The sequence below is a fragment of the Nerophis lumbriciformis genome, linkage group LG03 (assembly GCF_033978685.3).
Source record: "Nerophis lumbriciformis linkage group LG03, RoL_Nlum_v2.1, whole genome shotgun sequence".
In the NCBI taxonomy this organism is placed as follows: domain Eukaryota; kingdom Metazoa; phylum Chordata; class Actinopteri; order Syngnathiformes; family Syngnathidae; genus Nerophis; species Nerophis lumbriciformis.
In genome coordinates this window covers 50,708,614-50,730,446 of record NC_084550.2, presented here as the reverse complement: position 1 = coordinate 50,730,446, position 21,833 = coordinate 50,708,614, and the positions used below count along the sequence as shown (strand labels likewise).

The following is a 21,833-nucleotide window of genomic DNA, read 5'->3' as shown; positions in this document are numbered from 1 at the left end:
CCCTTTTGTGTATCATTTCGTATGTGTGCATGTTTGAGCTAAACTGTATGCCCTAGCAGGGAGAAGCCAGATTACAAGGAATTGGACAAGAAAATGATGAAAAATGTCAACTCCAGAGTTTTCCAGCACATCATTACATTCCTGGCAGGAGATGTTTTTAACGTGACCTTTACAGCATCTTTACTACCATGCTTGTAGCAGCATATCCATGGTTATGATGTGGAAGGTGGGCACTCACATTTGCAGTGCTTGCCGTCATCTGCTAGCTCGTAGCCGGGCTTGCAGCGGCAGCGGAAATGAGCGGCTGACTGCTGTATGCAGAAGTGTTCACAGCCGCCGTTGCTGAGGGCGCACGAGTGGACGGCTGCAAGGGAAACAATAATGGGATAAACAGACTAGTAATCAGCTGTAAATTTCCTTTTTGATGTTCAAACATTATTTACATTTGCATATACATGTGAAAACATAGCTACTCAGCTGCTGGCATGAAACTAACGCATGTTAGACTTCTTGTTTATAACAAACTCATCAGCGGTGTTAGTGCTGACTGAGCAGTTTGTTCCAGTTACCGCTATAACAACATTGGTTCTGCTGCTGCTGTGTTGTGCAATTATACATGTTAGGCTAAATTGTAATTTCCTCTTGAAAGCATCAAAAAGTGTAAAGGCTCCAATTCACACAGTCGTTCAGCTCTCCTCTCCTTGCTTATGTTAATGTAATGTAAGTGGATTTTACTTTTTAAAGTTTATTATTGTAGCAATATGGTTGTTAAAGTCAAGGAGTTTTGTGATTTGTAATTGTTTGTGAGCACCAAAGGGACTTCTATACGTGTGTGTGTGTGTGTGTGTGTGTGTGTGTGTGTGTGTGTGTGTGTGTGTGTGTGTGTGTGTGTGTGTGTGTGTGTGTGTTGGCAGAGCAGCGCATACAGCATAGTGTAGCTTGTTGTTTTGGCTTGTTAATAGATAGTTATTCCTCACCTCCTTATGTTTGTTTGAGATATATATATATATATACACACACACATATAAATATATACATACAATACAGGCCAAAAGTTTGGACACACCTTCTCATTTCAATGTGTTTTCTTTATTATCATGACTATTTACATTGTAGATTGTCACTGAAGGCATCAAAACTATGACACCTGTGAAGTGAAATCGTTTTCAGGTGACAAAACAAAACACTGCAAAACAGTGATCAGAGCAAAGGGTGACTATTTTACATACGTATATTTTCTTGTCCCTACAATTTCCCTCTCTGTCTTCTTCTTTCTATCCCCTCCTGTTCCCAAGTCAAAACGTTTGGGCACCCCTGCTTAGAGCCCCTCTGCACTCAAAGACGACCTAACAATTTCCACCCATGATCGATATCTCTTTGATGAGCAACATCGCCACAAAACAAGCCAAAAGATTTGGGCTTGAATTGAAAGTGATGGACAATCCTGTGCCTCGCCAGGCTGGCCTCAATCACTCGACGAGAAAGGCAGTCGTCAAAAGGCTCCATCCATCACAGGCGCACGTCAAACCTCTGAGCGCTTGCTTTCCAGCTTAAATATTTTGCCGCACGCTGAGTGTGTGGCACTCGCCTGACCTCAGCGGGCAGATGCAGAGCTGGATAAGATAAGCAAAGCTGAAGCTTGAATTTATTCAAACTTCTTTTTCCACTCCTTTGACACTGTGCTGATTGGAATGCCCTTTAACCAATGTGTGTGTATAAAGGGGGGGGACGTTTTATACACGAGAAAGTACTCCATTTATTTGTGAACATACTTTGCATTTTTTCCTGAAGGGCATCTGCAGTTTTATCTTCATGGCTGAAGCACATTCTCACGAAAAGGGCTTCACCTGGGAGTTAATCCACATGTGCACTTTGATTGTTGTACATTTCCTCACGCAACTGCTGTCACACACCAGAGCTTCGGAGGGACAGTCGGGTCATGTTGCATTCACCATGTAGTCACAGTGAATTCTCAGTGTATTCTCTGTGTATTCAGGATTTATTGACAGTGTATTCACTGTGTATTCTCAGTGTATTCTTGGTGTATTCATGATGTATTGACAGTGTATTCACGGGGTATTCTCAGTGTATTCATGATGATTTTTATTTTTATTTGTATTTATTTTTCTCACCCCATTATTTACCTGTATCTCACCTTTTTTGTAAGGGGCGCCGGAAGTTGGCAGACCCGTCAGCGATCCTGTTCTGTCTCCCTGTAATGTTTGTCTGATCTTGAATGGGATTGTGCTGAAAATTGTAATTTCCCCTCAGGGATTAATAAAGAATTTCTGATTCTGATGTATTGACAGAGTATTCACTGTGTATTCTCAGTGTATTCATGATGTATACACAGTGTAGTCAATGTATTAACTGTGTATTCTCAGTGTATTCATGTTGTATTCACGGTGTATTCATGATGTATTGACAGCGCAGTCACAATGTATTGACTGTGTATTCACGATGCATTCTCAGTGTATTTGTAACTATAAACATGGGACCCATTACCTCCCTGCTTGGAACTCAGCATCAAAGGTTGGAATTGGGGGTTAAATCACCAAAAATGATTCCCGGGAGCGGCCACCGCTGCTCCCCACTGCTCCCCTCACCTCCCAGGGGGTGATCAAGGGTGATGGATCAAATGCACACACCTAGTGTGTGTGTGACTATCATTGGTACTTTAGCTTTAACTTATGTATTGACAGTGTAGTCACAATGTATTGACTGTGTGTTCACTGTGTATTGACAGTGTATTCACATCTTATTCAAAGTGTATTCACGGTGTATTGACCGTGTATTCAAAGTGTATTCACGATGTAATTGTGGTGTATTCACAGTGTATTCACAATGTATACACAATTAATTCAGAAAGTATTCACAGTGTATTCACGATGTACTTGTGGTGTATTCCCAGTGTACTCACTGTGTATTCACTATGTATTCACAATGCATTCACGGTGTATTTACAGTGTATTCACTTTGTGTTCATTGTGTATTCAGGTTGGTATTTACAGTGTATTCACAGTGTAGTCCCGATGTATTCACATGTGTTATCGCGTTGTATTTACGGTGTATTTAGGATGTATTCACGGTGTATTCATGATGTATTCCTTCTCATGAGAAATGAGCATTAGCCAAAAAAACAAATGCCAGACAGAGTGTTTGGCAACTGTTGCAGCCAGCACTAAGTTTATACTCTTATCGACACTTCTTAACAGCCCACTAGCTTAAACATTTGGGAAAAAAAAGAATGCTAATTATAGTATTCTTCATACTGGAAACATCCATCCATCCATTTTCTACCGCTTATTCCCTTTGGGGTCGCGGGGGGCGCTGGAGCCTATCTCAGCTACAATCGGGCGGAAGGCGGGGTACACCCTGGACAAGTCGCTGGAACAAATAATCTGCAAATAAAGGCTCATACTCTTACACGAGCTCATAAAAAAACAAAAAAAACTCACATGCGGTTTATCTTTGACCTCCTGGACGCCGAAAATACAGGCGCAGCATAATAGGTGGTGTTTATATGATGGCGCTGTCGTACAGATGTTCAGTCGAAATTGTACAAACTGCCTAAAAGTCTTTAAATGGGAAAAATTGGTCAAGTTAGACCAGATTTAGGATCAATAAGTTTCATGATTTTGTAATTGTCTCATCACGTTACTTCTCAGTTAGTGTAGGAAGATAAAAAGAGAAAACGAAGGCAAGATAAAGAGTATTTCAGGTGAATAAAAAATGGTATGTAAAAATGCTAAAAAAACAACCTGGACTTTAAAAGGGTTAATGTCCCAACAATTAAGATACCGTGATACATGCAAGTCTGCACTCGCTGCACGATTGTAAGATGCTAATTTGTATTTTGGGTTGTCATTTCTTTCCTATGGTCGAAGGCTAAAACAAAATGAGGGTGTAACTTGGCAGAAACACTAAACCAATAAAGCTGAACAATTGAAAAAGTTCCATACGATTAACATTACAAGCGGCTACTATTTATTGAAAGTTTAAATGTATTGCAGATAATTTTAATTGAATACTTTTTGTTTGTTCATCTATTATTTAATACGGTATTACATATTTATCCATACATTTAATCATCTGTTAGTTCTATAAATATAAATATATATTTAAAAATGTTTTCCAAGATGGCGCCGCTGTAGTGGCTGCTGGTGGCAGGAGCTCTGTGCTTGTGTCATCCTTTTGTGTTCCTGATGTTTCCCTGTGGGTTTTTGTTTTGCCTTTTGGTTCGGGACCCTTTGGGACTGTGCGACAAGGGGTGGCACTTTTGTGACTTCTGCGGTGCTTTTTTGTGGGCTTCTGGATCTGCCTCCCGGGAGCCTTTTGGCCGTGGGGACCAGCTGCTAGGTCTGTGCCACACCAGAGTCCGTTTGGAGAGACTGGAGGAGAGGAGATGCAGATGAAGAGACAGGGCTGCGGAGCTGACGCTGGGCGTCGGGACGGACGGGCTTAACGGTGTCTTGGCTGAATGAGCAGGTTTCGGACGCCTCAGTCTCTTTGGACGCATCCTCGCTCATCCATGCAGACTCGATACTGGCCGGCAGTTAGTGGGCGGCCGAGGCTCTCTTGGTTGCTTTTTTGGGTCTGCTCCTGTCTCTGGACATGCTCCCCCCACCCCAGCAGTCGATGGCGTGGAACACCGCAGAGGCCACCACAGTGTGTGTGGGTGTTGAGATGATGTTTTTGTTTGTTTGCTTGTATATGCATGGTGCAATTGTGTGTGCGCAATGTATATTATTGGTTGATTATTTTTTGTTGTTTTACTTTTGTGGCTGTGTGTAGGAGTGGCTGGTTAAATCATCTCTGCTCTTTTAATGTATTTAATGTCCTTTGATGTTTCCTTCTTACACACATGTTTATTTGTGCTATGGCTATGAGGTTTGTTTTTCCCTTGGCCTCAGTCTAGAACCCCTCTCCAGGGGCCCAGGCTTAGACTGATTTCTTTCTTCTTCTCACCCCCCCAGCTTTTACCTGTTTCTCACCTTTTTTGTAAGGGGCGTCGGAAGTTGGCAGACCCGTCAGCGATCCTGTTCTGTCTACCTATAATGTTTGTCTGATCTTGAATGGGATTGTGCTGAAAATCTTACTTTCTCCTTGGGGATTAATTAAGTACTTCTGATTCTGATTCCAATAATATATGCTGTATTTAGTTAGTCATGATGCAATGTTTCCGTCAGTTCTTACTGTCGTGCTAATATGACGGGCCACCATAACCACGGTGAACTCTCATAGGCACTGATTTTATAGTTTAGCACCTCTCTGTGTGCAATTTTTACTTTCCACCCACAGTCTGAATGCTTCTGTATATATGTATATAGTATAATATTTAAGTTAAAGTTAAAGTACCAATGATTGTCACACACACGCGAGGTGTGGCGAAATTATTCTCTGCATTTGATTGTGTATACATAGTGAATACACAGTGAGTACACTGGGAATACACCACAAGTACATCGTGAATACACTGTGAATACTTTCTGAATTAATTGTGTATACATTGTGAATACACTGTGAATGCACCCTGAATACACCACAATTACATCGTGAATACACTTTGAATACATGGTCAATACACCGTGAATACACTTTGAATAAGATGTGAATACACTGTCAATACACAGTGAACACACAGTCAATACATTGTGACTACACTGTCAATACATAGGTTAAAGCTAAAGTACCAATGATAGTCACACACACACTAGGTGTGGCGAAATTATTCTCTGCATTTGACCCATCACCCTTGATCACCCCCTGGGAGGTGAGGGGAGCAGTAAGCAGCAGCGGTGGCCGCGCCTCGGAATCATTTTTGGTGATTTAACCCCCAATTCCAACCCTTGATGCTGAGTGCCAAGCAGGGAGGTAATGGGTCCCATTTTTATAGTCACAAATACACTGAGAATACATCGTGAATACACAGTCAATACATTGTGACTACACTGTCAATACATAAGTTAAAGCTAATTTACCAATGATAGTCACACACACACTAGGTGTGGCGAAATTATTCTCTGCATTTGACCCATCACCCTTGATCACCCCCTGGGAGGTGAGGGGAGCAGTAAGCAGCAGCGGTGGCCGCGTCTGGGGGTGATTTAACCCCCAATTCCAATGGGTCCCATTTTTATAGTCTTTGGTATGACTTGAACTCACAACCTACCGATCTCAGTGTCAAACAACACATTCAGAACATTCGTTCTCAGGACTGTACTGTGCACCTTACCTCCTTTTGCACTATTTTTCTTTCTTTCCTTCCTATGTTTTGCATATTTATAGACTGTCGCACTGACACTGGAGTTGCTTTTAATCTCATTGTACCTGTGTATAGTGACAATAAAAGGCATTCTATTCTATTCTATATACACTTTATGTTTTTAATGTCCATTCACACAAGTTCGGACACTTACGAATGCAGGTACGTGCGTCGACATGCAGGCGGGACCCCGTGCGACATTCACAGTAGTAGGAGCCTCTGGTGTTAACACACGTGTGCTGGCAGCCTCCATTGTGGACCTGGCATTCATCAATATCTGTGTGGGGAAGAGGCAGGAAGGGGGATACAGAAGCAGGAAGAGAGATGGGAGAGAAATCAGTGTGATTGGACAAATACCCTGTCATTATGGCAAACAGATTTCCAGTGGAGCTGCCAGGCTGCATGAGCAATTACCCTTTAGGAGGTAGATGTTGCACTTCCAGAAGATGGATGAACAGGCAAAGTAGGCTGCCATGCAAATGAAGCACAACAAATCCCCCATGTGGTAACAACTACTGAACATTTCAATTCCTTCCCCCAGCGGGTGAGGCCAACACATGGAAACACAAAATATAGCCCCAAGAGGAAATTAACACATGCAAGATGTTTTAATGTGGGGAAACGTACATGACCACAATGAGTAGTTGTGTCTGTGAACATCTTAAAAGGTCAAAGATGAACATATTGTAACCTCCATCATGAGGAGCTCCTGCTTAAAACTTTACTCCAGTCAGCGGCAATGTTTGAGAAGTGTGGTGAGGTATCAACCAGCGAGCAGCTTGTGGCCGGTTGTCAATAAACGCAGGTAACACATCATAAAAGACTCAACGCCAACAAAAACGTCTCATCCAGTGTTAACCTCAGGCGACTTTTTGCAGCTATGTCAGGAACGCAGCAAGTATCAATAGTCCCCCTGCCTGTGCTCTGGTCTTAATCACCATCCAGCGCTCGATTAAAGCGACTGTGTGGACTCCTCATGAAGAATTTGGCGTCCACGGTGTGTTTGTCACACTGTGTGGGACAATGTGGCGAGTGGACAAGAGCATCTGGACCTCATCGAACACTTTACACACCACATGGCTATATTTTATGTTCACACAGCAGTACACTGGAGGACGCTTGTTGGACACAGCAATAGATACACCTCCGACTATTATATATTTACGGAATTCTGTAGCGGAGCAGCGCATCTATCAAAGAAAAGCTTGTTAAGTTTGCTGGCAGGATTATCAAGACTTCTATAGTCGCCTGGGGTGTGGTCAACAAAGGCAAATAACCACAGTGGTGTCTGAGCAATTGTGGCTGTAGGAAACCTCCTGACATTTTTATTGACTGCAGGGGATTGCAGGGGCTGCATTTGAAGCAGGGCTGGACGATTTTGGCAAAAATAATAATCACGATTATTTTGATTGATATTAAAATCTCGAGTTATAACACGATTATTCATTCATTTGAAAACATGAGTATTTATTATACCACCATAACTCAACTTTAAATGTAATTTTAAAAAAAACAACCAGATATAAATCAGTAAGGAATAAACAAGTAAAATAACAATAGTAACAGCAATAAATGGAAATAGAAATAGCTATATGAGAAAACAATCAAATTAAATTTTTCCTTGAAGGAAAATTGTATTCTCTTTTTTAGCTTTTACACTTATTTTAATACCCTAGAGCAGTGTTTTTCAACCTTTTTAGAGCCAAGGCATATTTTTTAGCGTTGAAAAAATCCGGAGGTACACCACCAGCAGAAATCATTTAAAAAAAACGAAACTCAGTTGACAATAAAAAGTCGTTGTCGCAATTGTTGGATATGACTTTAAAGCATAACCAAGCATGCATCAATATAGCTCTTGTCTCAAAGTAGGTGTACTGTCACCACCTGTCACATCACGCCGTGACTTATTTGGAGTTTTTTTGCTTTTTTCCTGTGTTGTGTTTTAGTTCTTGTCTTGCGCTCCTATTTTGGTGGCTTTTTCTCTTGTTTTGTTATTTTCCTGTAGCAGTTTCATGACTTCCTTTGAGCGATATTTCCCGCATCTACTTTGTTTTAGCAATCAATAATATTTCAGTTGTTTTTATCCTTCTTTGTGGGGACATTGTTGATTGTCATGTCATGTTCGAATGTACATTGTGGACACCGTCTTTGCTCCATAGTAAGTCTTTGCTGTCGTCCAGCATTCTGTTTTTGTTTACTGTGTAGCCAGTTCAGTTTTAGTTTTGTTCTGCATAGCCTTCCCTAGGCTTCAATGCCTTTTCATAGGGACACTCACCTTTTGTTTATTAATATTATATTATTATTTAAGCATTAGACACCTTTTTACCTTCACTCTGCCTCCCGCTGTTTCCGACATCTACAAAGCAATAAGCTACTGGCTGTCACCTACTGATATTGAAGAGGCTTAAATGGTTACTCCGCCGCGCTCTAGAAAGCAGCGACACTCAACAACAACACATCATTTGCAGACTATAATTACTGGTTTGTAAAACATATTTTTAACCCAAATAGGTGAAATTAGCTCATCTCCCGCGGCACACCAGACTGTATCTCACGGCACACTAGTGTGCCGCGGCACACTAGAGTGTGTCCAATGTTCCCTCCATTTTTCTAATTGCATTCAGTGGAGCAATATGTGAGCAGCATCAGATGTGCACACTCTGGCCACACCAGCATCACACCTGTCCCAAACTGGACATCAGAAGTTTTATTGTAATCATCAAATGACAGCAGTCATTTTAGTGAGATTATTTTCTAATATAAGTGATTAGGCCCACTTACAATGAAAATAACGAAAAAATATGTTTTTCATGAGCTAAGGTACTATTATTTTATGCCTGGGTGGTGGTCGTACTTTGGATATAAATTGTACCCCTTTCAGAGATCACATTTAGTTCCCCTTAAAACATTCTCGTCTTGCACAATGGACGTTCGCCGCTAGCTAGCTAGCCATGTCTTAAAGCACCTCTTCCTGAGGGCTTTTCAGTGTTAAAGTTTCACCTTTATCGTCAGTTTTTAGGCCACAATGCGTCTGTTCTCCCTTTTCTGTCTACACACTGTGTCTGCTTGTAAGTACTCTGTGATTGTGCGCTGCCGAACATGCTCCTCTGCTCGTAAAACCAGCAATGTCACAACGTGACGTCAAGCCCGGGAAACGGTACTTTTCAAACAGAGTATAGTACCGTTTTTGATTCATTAGTATCGCGATACTATACTAGTACCCGTATACCGTACAACCCTAGTTTGTATATAGGAAAATAAAACTTTGATAAAGTGATTATTTGGTTTACCTGTAGATGGAGCTAGCGTACCACAGTTCGAGAATCACTGATCTATTCAACAAGGTCCCTCTTCTACCCAGTAAAAGTAGTAAGTACATAGGAACAGAGGTGAAGAGATGGACAGGTTTATGACAAGAATACAAAAAAAGAGTTGTCAGCGGCAAACATGAATATATAAGTCACACAGTGTGCAGTACAGATAAATAAATATTATCAAATTCTCAATAGTGATGTCATTCAGGGGGGTTGAGGAAAATTTCTGTACCCAGTGGGGTCATGACAGAACATAATTAAGAAGCATTGATTTAATGAATTACACATACATATACTATGAACAAAAGCTTGTATAGGGATAGTTACTTGGCCATGGAATAGACCAATACATTTTGGTGCTGATTAGGATAAAAAGTCCAGTTCAAAGTTTACATTTTGAATTTACACCGTTTACACAGCAAACCTCTGCATGTGTGTAAGATCAGTGAGTTGTTTTCTATTGCTGTTCGTTGACGAGTTAGTGCAGGTAATCTCAGTAGATTGTCCTCACAATATAATAGTTTACTATATTTAAGCCATGTTTTAATAAACCCAGACCGCTATGCAAGATGCCAGCTCAATTAGGAATTGTCCAGGTTCATAAGTTTTTGACTTCACAAGTTCCTTCTGTGCTGACACGGTGGATGACAACTGTGTTTTCAATTACCACAACTCCACACACAGATTGTACTTACAATAAAAACACGGCTAGTCGGCTGCCTGAGCAAAAAGGTTCTTGTTTCCAGCAATGGAGTCGGATCCTTTACTTGAACCCCTCCACTTCCAGTCATGTCCCACAAAGACTGTCTGGGGCACAACGCTGAACTTTGTGATTCTTTGCCAAACGTCAGCCTCACTTCATCTGCAGGAGCTGGCAAGAGTCAACCCCCTGCTTTCTCCTTTCATTTTTCCATGCACGTCGTGCTTTGGTTTAGGAAACTAATCCAGCCAGTTTTGCCGAAAGCCACCGGCCCCCCTGCCACAAAACCCCTCTGTGCTCCCAGCCAAAGCTTCCAGGCTTGTTGGCTCAGCAACAGCATGTTAGCGCTACAACCGCACAGGGTCCAATATACACTTTATTCATCATTTGCAGAAGGAAAATATGTCTGAATATCACCACTAATGTATTGTTTTCATGAAAAACAATGCAAAACATGCATTTACTCATACGTCATACCAGCAGACATTCAGTGGAGAGATTCTGTTTCATGTTCATATCAATCAGGCACTCCGACAATGAAGACTCCCAGACCGCTCGGATTGCTCAATTTGGACGTTAGCCAGGAAATCCTCGCTTACCTGCAGCCCTGTAAGCCTGGTTGTAGCCATGGTAACCGCGGAAGCAGTAGGGCCTGTAGCACATCCTCCTATAGAAATTGTACGGATAGTTTTCGGCAGATGCAAGAGACGCTTCAACGGAGATCAAGAGGAAAATCCACCATCCTGATAGTGACACCATGTTGCACTGACTGTCACTGACTATCACCATTAACCGAGGGATTAAATCCAGTCAAATGAATGAATACATCATCCTGACAAATGGGAGCACTTCTGTTCATTGAGGAGTTACCTCTCATTCAGTCTAGACTGTCTGACTAGGGAGTTTTCTCTCCTTCCATCTTCCTCTCACCCTTTCACCCTCCCAAAGCTCCAGTCAGTGTGATCGTCACGTTAAAAGATCCTCCCCTCTCTCCTCCACTTTCCAGCACTCACACAATCACTTTCAACTCTCCCAGAGTTCATTTGTGGCTGTAAAAAATGAAAATATACATTTTCTTCCATTTTCAGGTTGTGTTGGGACTCCTGATGACGTTTTGAGACATTGTATACAACTACAGCACCAAAAATGTGCTGCTGAAGCTAGTCCGTTTTTTTGAATTTTTCGTAAGGGTCCCCCCTTACGACATTTTAGCAAACATTTTTTTCCGTAAAACCTTTTTTTTCTTCCATTTTCAGGTTGTGTCGGGACTCCTGATGACGTTTTGAGACATTTTATACAACTACAGCACCAGAAATGTGCTGCTGAAGCTAGTACGTTTTTTGGAATTTTTCGTAAGGGTCCCCCCTTACGACATTTGAGCAAAATTTTGGAACTGTAAAATATGCATTTTCATCCATTTTTAGGTTGTGTCGGGACTCCTGGTGACGTTTTGAGACATTTTATATAACTACAGCACCAGAAATGTGCTGCTGAAGCTAGTCCGTTTTTTTGAATTTTTCATAAGGGTCCCCCTTACGACATTTGAGCAAAATTATTTTTCCGTAAAAACTTTTTTTTCTTCCATTTTAAGGTTGTGTCGGGACTCCTGATGACGTTTTGAGACATTTTATACAACTACAGCACCAGAAATGTGCTGCTGAAGCTAGTACGTTTTTTGGAATTTTTCGTAAGGGTCCCCCCTTACGACATTTGGGCAAAAAAAATGTTCTGTAAAATATGCATTTTCTTCCATTTTTAGGTTGTGTCGGGACTCCTGATGACGTTTTGAGACATTTTATACAACTACAGCACCAGAAATGTGCTGCTGAAGCTAGTCCGTTTTTTTTAATGTTTCGTAAGGGTCTCCCTTTACGACATTTTAGCAAAAAATGTTTTCCGTGAAATATGCATTTTCTTCCATTTTTAGATTGTGTCGGGACTCCTGATGACGTTTTGAGACATTTTATACAACTACAGCACCAGAAATGTGCTGCTGAAGCTAGTCCATTTTTTTGACATTTTAGCAAAAACTTTTTTCTGTAAAATCTTTTTTTTCTTAAATTTTCCGGTTGTGTCGGGACTCCTGATGACGTTTTGAGACATTTTATACAACTACAGCACCAGAAATGTGCTGCTGAAGCTAGTACGTTTTTTGGAATTTTTCGTAAGGGTCCCCCCTTACGACATTTGAGCAAAAAAAATGTTCTGTAAAATATGCATTTTCTTCCATTTTTAGGTAGTGTCGGGACTCCTGATGACGTTTTGAGACATTTTATACAACTACAGCACCAGAAATGTGCTGCTGAAGCTAGTCCGTTTTTTTAATGTTTCGTAAGGGTCTCCCTTTACGACATTTTAGCAAAAAATGTTTTCCGTGAAATATGCATTTTCTTCCATTTTTAGATTGTGTCGGGACTCCTGATGACGTTTTGAGACATTTTATACAACTACAGCACCAGAAATGTGCTGCTGAAGCTAGTCCATTTTTTTGACATTTTAGCAAAAACTTTTTTCTGTAAAATCTTTTTTTTCTTAAATTTTCCGGTTGTGTCGGGACTCCTGATGACGTTTTGAGACATTTTATACAACTACAGCACCAGAAATGTGCTGCTGAAGCTAGTCCGTTTTTTTGAATTTTTCATAAGGGTCCCCCCTTACGACATTATAGCAAAAACTTTTTTCTGTAAAATATTTTTTTCTCTTCCATTTTCAGGTTGTGTCGGGACTCCTGATGACGTTTTGAGACATTTTATACAACTACAGCACCAGAAATGTGCTGCTGAAGCTAGTCCGTTTTTTTTAATTTTTCGTAAGGTTCCCCCCCTTACGACATTTTAGCAAAAAAATGTTTCCGTAAAATATGCATTTTCTTCCATTTTTAGATCGTGTCGGGACTCCTGATGACGTTTTGAGACATTTTATACAACTACAGCACCAGAAATGTGCTGCTAAAGCTAGTCCGTTTTTTTGAATTTTCCGTAAGGGTCCCCCCTTACGACATTTGAGCAAAATTATTTTTCCGTAAAAACTTTTTTCTCTTCCATTTTCAGGTTGTGTCGGGACTCCTGATGACGTTTTGAAACATTTTATACAACTACAGCAACAAAAATGTGCTGCTGAAGCTAGTCCGTTTTTTTGAATTTTTCGTAAGGGTCCCCCCTTACGACATTTTAGCAAAAAATGTTTTCCGTAAAATATGCATTTTCTTCCATTTTTAGATTGTGTCGGGACTCCTGATGTCGTTTCCCTTACGACATTTGAGTAAATTTTTTTCCCATAAAATATGCATTTTCTTCCATTTTTAGGTTGTCGGGACTCCTGATGACGTTTTGAGACATTTTATACAACTACAGCACCAGAAATGTGCTGCTAAAGCTAGTCCGTTTTTTTGAATTTTTCGTAAGGGTCCCCCCTTACGACATTTTAGCAAAAAAAAATGTTCCGTAAAATATGCATTTTCTTCCATTTTTAGATTGTGTCGGGACGCCTGATGACGTTTTGAGACATTTTATACAACTACAGCACCAGAAATGTGCTGCTAAAGCTAGTACGTTTTTTTGAATTTTTCTTAAGGGTCCCCCCTTATGACATTTGAGCAAATTTTTTTTTCTGTAAAATATGCATTTTCTTCCATTTTTAGGTTGTGTCGGGACTCCTGATGACGTTTTGAGACATTTTATACAACTACAGCACCAGAAATGTGCTGCTGAAGCTAGTTCGTTTTTTTTTATTTTTTCCCCCCATACGACATTTTAGCAAAAAAAAATTTCCGTAAAAACTTTTTTTTCTTCCATTTTCAGGTTGTGTCGGGACTCCTGATGACGTTTTGAGACATTTTATACAACTACAGCACCAGAAATGTGCTGCTGAAGCTAGTCGGTTTTTTTGAATTTTTCGTAAGGGTCCCACCTTACGACATAAAAGCAAAACATTTTTTCCGTAAAATATGCATTTTCTTCCATTTTTAGATTGTGTCGGGACTCCTGATGACGTTTTGAGACATTTTATACAACTACAGCACCAGAAATGTGCTGCTGAAGCTAGTCCATTTTTTTGACATTTTAGCAAAAACTTTTTTCTGTAAAATCTTTTTTTTCTTAAATTTTCCGGTTGTGTCGGGACTCCTGATGACGTTTTGAGACATTTTATACAACTACAGCACCAGAAATGTGCTGCTGAAGCTAGTCGGTTTTTTTGAATTTTTCGTAAGGGTCCCCTCTTACGACATAAAAGCAAAACATTTTTTCCGTAAAATATGCATTTTCTTCCATTTTTAGATTGTGTCGGGACTCCTGATGACGTTTTGAGACATTTTATACAACTACCACACCTACTCAGTGGCCTAGTGGTTAGAGTGTCCGCCCTGAGATCGGTAGGTTGTGAGTTCAAACCCCGGCCGAGTCATACCAAAGACTATAAAAAATGGTACCCATTACCTCCCTGCTTGGCACTCAGCATCAAGGGTTGGAATTGGGGGTTAAATCACCAAAAATGATTCCCGGGCGCGGCACCGCTGCTGCCCACTGCTCCCCTCACCTCCCAGGGGGTGATCAAAGGGGATGGGTCAAATGCAGAGGACAAATTTCACCACACCTAGTGTGTGTGTGACAATCATTGGTACTTTAACTTTAACTTACAGCACCAGAAATGTGCTGCTGAAGCTGGTCGGTTTTTTTGAATTTTTCGTAAGGGTCCTCCCTTACGACATTTGAGCAAAATTTTTTTCTGTAAAATATGCATTTTCTTCCATTTTTTGGTTGTGTCAGGACTCCTGATGACGTATTGAGACATTTTATACAACTACAGCACCAGAAATGTGCTGCTGAAGCTAGTCCGTTTTTTTTAATTTTTCATAAGGGTCCCCCCTTACGACATTTTAGCAAAAACTTTTTTCTGTAAAATCTTTTTTTTCTTCACTTTTCCGGTTGTGTCAGGACTCCTGATGACGTTTTGAGACATTTTATACAACTACAGCACCAGAATTGTGCTGCTGAAGCTAGTCCGTTTTTTTGAATTTTTCATAAGGGTACGACATTTTAGCAAAACATTTTTTCCGTAAAATATGCATTTTCTTCCATTTTTAGATTGTGTCGGGACTCCTGATGACGTTTTGAGACATTTTATACAACTACAGCACCAGAAATGTGCTGCTGAAGCTGGTCCGTTTTTTTGAATTTTTCGTAAGGGTCCTTACGACATTTGAGCAAATTTTTTTTTCTGTAAAATATGCATTTTCTTCCATTTTTTGGTTGTGTCAGGACTCCTGATGACGTATTGAGACATTTTATACAACTACAGCACTAGAAATGTGCTGCTGAAGCTAGTCGGTTTTTTTTATTTTTCACAAGGGTCCACCCTTACGACATTTTAGCAAAACATTTTTTCCGTAAAATATGCATTTTCTTCCATTTTTAGATTGTGTCGGGACTCCTGATGACGTTTTGAGACATTTTATACAACTACAGCACCAGAAATGTGCTGCTGAAGCTGGTCCGTTTTTTTGAATTTTTCGTAAGGGTCCTCCCTTACGACATTTGAGCAAATTTTTTTTTCTGTAAAATATGCATTTTCTTCCATTTTTTGGTTGTGTCAGGACTCCTGATGGCGTATTGAGACATTTTATACAACTACAGCACCAGAAATGTGCTGCTGAAGCTAGTCCGTTTTTTTTAATTTTTCATAAGGGTCCCCCCCCTTACGACATTTTAGCAAAAACTTTTTTCTGTAAAATCTTTTTTTTCTTCAATTTTCCGGTTGTGTCAGGACTCCTGATGACGTTTTGAGACATTTTATACAACTACAGCACCAGAAATGTGCTGCTGAAGCTAGTCCGTTTTTTTGAATTTTTCATAAGGGTCCCCCCTTACGACATTTTAGCAAAACATTTTTTCCGTAAAATATGCATTTTCTTCCATTTTTAGATTGTGTCGGGACTCCTGATGACGTTTTGAGACATTTTATACAACTACAGCACCAGAAATGTGCTGCTGAAGCTGGTCCGTTTTTTTGAATTTTTCGTAAGGGTCCTTACGACATTTGAGCAAATTTTTTTTTCTGTAAAATATGCATTTTCTTTTATTTTTTGGTTGTGTCAGGACTCCTGATGACGTATTGAGACATTTTATACAACTACAGCACCAGAAATGTGCTGCTGAAGCTGGTCCGTTTTTTTGAATTTTTCGTAAGGGTCCTTACGACATTTGAGCAAATTTTTTTTTCTGTAAAATATGCATTTTCTTCCATTTTTTGGTTGTGTCAGGACTCCTGATGACGTATTGAGACATTTTATACAACTACAGCACTAGAAATGTGCTGCTGAAGCTAGTCCGTTTTTTTAATTTTTCATAAGGGTCCCCCCTTACGACATTTTAGCAAAAACTTTTTTCTGTAAAATCTTTTTTTTCTTCAATTTTCCGGTTGTGTCGGGACTCCTGATGACGTTTTGAGACATTTTATACAACTACAGCACCAGAAATGTGCTGCTAAAGCTAGTCCGTTTTTTTGAATTTTTCTTAAGGGTCCCCCCTTATGACATTTGAGCAAATTTTTTTTTCTGTAAAATATGCATTTTCTTCCATTTTTAGGTTGTGTCGGGACTCCTGATGACGTTTTGAGACATTTTATACAACTACAGCACCAGAAATGTGCTGCTGAAGCTAGTTCGTTTTTTTTAATTTTTCTTAAGAGTCCCCCCTTACGACATTTTAGCAAAAAAAAAATTTCCGTAAAAACTTTTTTTTCTTCCATTTTCAGGTTGTGTCGGGACTCCTGATGACGTTTTGAGACATTTTATACAACTACAGCACCAGAAATGTGCTGCTGAAGCTAGTCGGTTTTTTTGAATTTTTCGTAAGGGTCCCCTCTTACGACATAAAAGCAAAACATTTTTTCCGTAAAATATGCATTTTCTTCCATTTTTAGATTGTGTCGGGACTCCTGATGACGTTTTGAGACATTTTATACAACTACCACACCTACTCAGTGGCCTAGTGGTTAGAGTGTCCGCCCTGAGATCGGTAGGTTGTGAGTTCAAACCCCGGCCGAGTCATACCAAAGACTATAAAAAATGGGACCCATTACCTCCCTGCTTGGCACTCAGCATCAAGGGTTGGAATTGGGGGTTAAATCACCAAAAATGATTCCCGGGCGCGGCACTGCTGCTGCCCACTGCTCCCCTCACCTCCCAGGGGGTGATCAAAGGGGATGGGTCAAATGCAGAGGACAAATTTCACCACACCTAGTGTGTGTGTGACAATCATTGGTACTTTAACTTTAACTTACAGCACCAGAAATGTGCTGCTGAAGCTGGTCGGTTTTTTTGAATTTTTCGTAAGGGTCCTCCCTTACGACATTTGAGCAAAATTTTTTTTCTGTAAAATATGCATTTTCTTCCATTTTTTGGTTGTGTCAGGACTCCTGATGACGTATTGAGACATTTTATACAACTACAGCACCAGAAATGTGCTGCTGAAGCTAGTCCGTTTTTTTTTTATTTTTCGTAAGGGTCCCCCCTTACGACATTTTAGCAAAAACTTTTTTCTGTAAAATCTTTTTTTTCTTCAATTTTCCGGTTGTGTCGGGACTCCTGATGACGTTTTGAGACATTTTATACAACTACAGCACCAGAAATGTGCTGCTGAAGCTAGTCCGTTTTTTTGAATTTTTCATAAGGGTCCCCCCTTACGACATTTTAGCAAAACATTTTTTCCGTAAAATATGCATTTTCTTCCATTTTTAGATTGTGTCGGGACTCCTGATGACGTTTTGAGACATTTTATACAACTACAGCACCAGAAATGTGCTGCTGAAGCTGGTCCGTTTTTTTTAATTTTTCGTAAGGGTCCTTACGACATTTGAGCAAATTTTTTTTTCTGTAAAATATGCATTTTCTTTTATTTTTTGGGTGTGTCAGGACTCCTGATGACGTATTGAGACATTTTATACAACTACAGCACTAGAAATGTGCTGCTGAAGCTAGTCCGTTTTTTTTATTTTTCATAAGGGTCCCCCCTTACGACATTTTAGCAAAAACTTTTTTCTGTAAAATCTTTTTTTTCTTAAATTTTCCGGTTGTGTCGGGACTCCTGATGACGTTTTGAGACATTTTATACAACTACAGCACCAGAAATGTGCTGCTGAAGCTAGTCCGTTTTTTTTAATTTTTCGTAAGAGTCCCCCCTTACGACATTTGAGCAAACATTTTTTTCTGTAAAATATGCATTTTCTTCCATTTTTAGGTTGTGTCGGGACTCCTGATGACGTTTTGAGACATTTTATATAACTACAGCACCAGAAATGTGCTGCTGAAGCTAGTCCGTTTTTTTGAATTTTTCGTAAGGGTCCCCCCTTACGACATTTGAGCAAAATTATTTTTCCGTAAAAACTTTTTTTTCTTCCATTTTCAGGTTGTGTCGGGACTCCTGATGACGTTTTGAGACATTTTATACAACTACAGCACCAGAAATGTGCTGCTGAAGCAAGTCCGTTTTTTGAATTTTTTGTTAGGGTCCCCCCTTACGACATTTTAGCAAAAAAAATTCCGGTAAAATATGCATTTTTCTTCCATTTTTAGGTTGTGTCGGGACTCCTGATGACGTTTTGAGACATTTTATACAACTGCAGCACCAGAAATGTGCTGCTGAAGCTAGTCTGTTTTTTTTAATTTTTTGTAAGGGTCCACCTTTACGACATTTTAGCAAAAAAAAAATGTCCGTAAATTATTGAGCCACGGATGAGGACGTAAAGTCTGAATGTCATTTAAACAGTTAGCTCCATCTTTTGACACTTTTTCCACCCCCGTCCTTGCATGCAACAACACAGATGACGGGGAGAAGACCTGTCGAAGGTGAGCCACGTAGGTTAAATCGCCCACAAAACGGCGCATCCTGAAGAGACGCTCAGAAAGCTACTTGAAGATGATCTGTAAAACATAATCTCTGCAACATTTTGACCAAAGAACCAACATTACATGTTATGTAGACCACAAGATAGTGTTTAACAATTTAAAGAACCAACATTACATGTTATGTAGACCACAAGATAGTGTTTAATAATTTAGAAAAAAATCATAATATGATCCATTTAGTGCGCCTTATAATCCAGTGCGCATTTTGTATGAAAATGGACCTGAATAGAGCCGCCCATCGGCAGTGCGCCTTTTAATTCTGTGCGCCCTATTGTCCGAAAAAATCCGGTATAACCTTTTCATCCTTTTTTTGTGTTAATTACCTATACATGCCCGATGTCCAATTACTCCACATTGACGGCAATTTGCTGAGATAGCAGTCATGTGGGAAATACAGGGAAGTATTATGAAAAATCAGACCTGTGAAAATGTAATAGTATATTTAGTACATACGCCTTACCTCCACGTGAAAATAAACTCAATAAACTTGACTTGTTTTTTTGGGGGGAAACCTTCAGTTAGGTGATAACACAGCAAATACGTTTCACTTTTTGATGCGGACATTCATACGGAAAAGAATGTGGGCTTCGAAACTTGCCAGCTGCTAAATTCTATATTTTAATACAAACATAAGAGAGAGGAAGAAGACTTTAGACTGCAACAACAAAATGCTCACTGTTATTTTTGTCAATTCTTCATGTTAAAATTAAAAACGGCAGAAGTAAACTTCTCTCTCCAGCCACCTCAACCAATAATTTTGCAAGGGTGTTTTATATTTTAACCCAGAGCTGAATATAAGGCATTTTTAGCTCCAGCACACCCGCGACCCCGAACGGGACAAGCGGTAGAAAATGGATGGATGGGATGGATATTCAACTTGTTGGCATATATTGACCTACATTAGAGATTAAACACAAAAACAATGACTGTAGTCCTCTGTGTAGTCGCAAAAATCTATAAAAATTAGGGCTGCGCAAGGTAAAGCGTTAACTACATATTTCAATAACGACACTCATTTTTTTTAACGGGTTATAAACGCACAGGTCCTTTTTTGACACTTGAAACGTGCCGTAGCAGGGGAAACTTGGCTGCAGTTCACTTGCTACAGATGAGCCACCAGCGAGTAGAAATGGATAAAGAAAAATCAACCTTGTGGAAATATCAGGTTCAAAGCCATGGAAAGTTGTTTTCTCGACAAGAAAGGACTGTTTTTTACCGTGACAAGAGGTGACATGCCTGCTGCGCGCGTCGTTCGGAGGGGGGTGGTGCTTCACTTCCGTGTTCAGATTATGGTTACGGTGCAGTGATAACATTTAGATCGTTACTGTGACTGATTTAGTAAGTAAGATGACATAAAAGCTCAACCGAAATGAAAGATGGTCAATAGGATGTCGAAAAAAGACTTTTTTTTTTTTATTGCAAACAGTCGATCCGACAATAAAAAATATCAAGACACTTTCTCAAAACAATCACACCCTTTTCTGGTTTCAAACTAAAAGCGCTATGTTATACATCCGGTTTAACTACATTTAGGGTTTCTCCTTAATGTACGAATTCATATTAGCCGAAACACCTAACAAAATAAAGTAATATAATGTATGGTAGCCTCCAGAAGAAAACAAAGCCTAACACTCTTTTTAGCTTTCATTGCCAATTTTATGCTAACAACGGGCCCAATTCCAAAAAGTATTTCCTCCATGCACACAAGTCTGCCACCATGCTTCACACACACACACACACACACACACACACACACACACACACACACACACACACACACACACACACACACACACACACACACACTAGACTCACAACACTTGTTCATTCTCCGCTGACACGGTGTGTTTACAGACCATGGGAAAAATGACCATCATAACACACTAACATACACATTAACACCAGCAGTTAGTTACAGTATGAAAGATTACATACTTTATTATTTGCGCTGTATTGAGTAATGATGCACTGAAAATTTGGCCGGAAATAGACGTACTTTAGTCACCGGACAGTGCTCCCCAAACCAATGTTGTGATGACGCAAGCTATACGTACGGGATGCTGTTGACGTACTTTAATATATTCGAGATATACCCGTGAACAGCGATCTTCACAGATTAAATTTACACTGGCGGCGGCTTTTAATGAGAGAAAGGCTCCCAGCAACACAAAGCAAGTGTGACGTCAGGCTCTCTGCGGCTCGCTTTTTGTCACGGTATCACATGGTATCTAAACAGAGTCTCTAAACACAAGTACAGTCTTCAATAACACCAGAAAGAGATGCTAGATTTGTTGCCAGTCGTTTTTATTACAGAAAGAGTGACTAAAAGTATTGGAGTAATCTCTAAAAAAAAAAAAAACATTATTGTACATTGTACAATAAGCAGCAACAATTTAAAAATAGAACACAACTAAATTATGTAAGGAAAAATACACATTTAAACTATACTTAATAACAGATTTGTTTTAAATGTATATTTACTTGGTTTTTTTTGCTTTTAAGAATATATGCATCATAGCCAGTCATGCGATTACGTCATGTCGACCACACCCCCACAGGTATTTTGGCAATTTAGTGGAAACCCTGACATTAACAAAATAAAAATGTTTTGCATTACGATCAAGCTAAGATGTTTTGTAATGTTATGCA

General features: G+C 39.8%; 1 protein-coding gene across 3 annotated transcripts in view; it reads right to left on the bottom strand.

Annotated features, from left to right (window-relative positions):
* Window positions 1-21,833, bottom strand: part of megf6b (multiple EGF-like-domains 6b) — a 160,236-nt gene that overhangs the window by 45,575 nt on the left and 92,828 nt on the right. For all 3 annotated transcript variants that reach the window (XM_061938782.2, XM_061938780.2, XM_061938781.2), the window contains 2 exons: window positions 6,420-6,542; window positions 239-364 (listed from right to left, as the gene is read on the bottom strand). In XM_061938782.2, coding sequence (XP_061794766.1) covers window positions 239-364; window positions 6,420-6,542 — 249 coding nt within the window. The remainder of the gene's footprint in view (window positions 1-238; window positions 365-6,419; window positions 6,543-21,833) is intronic.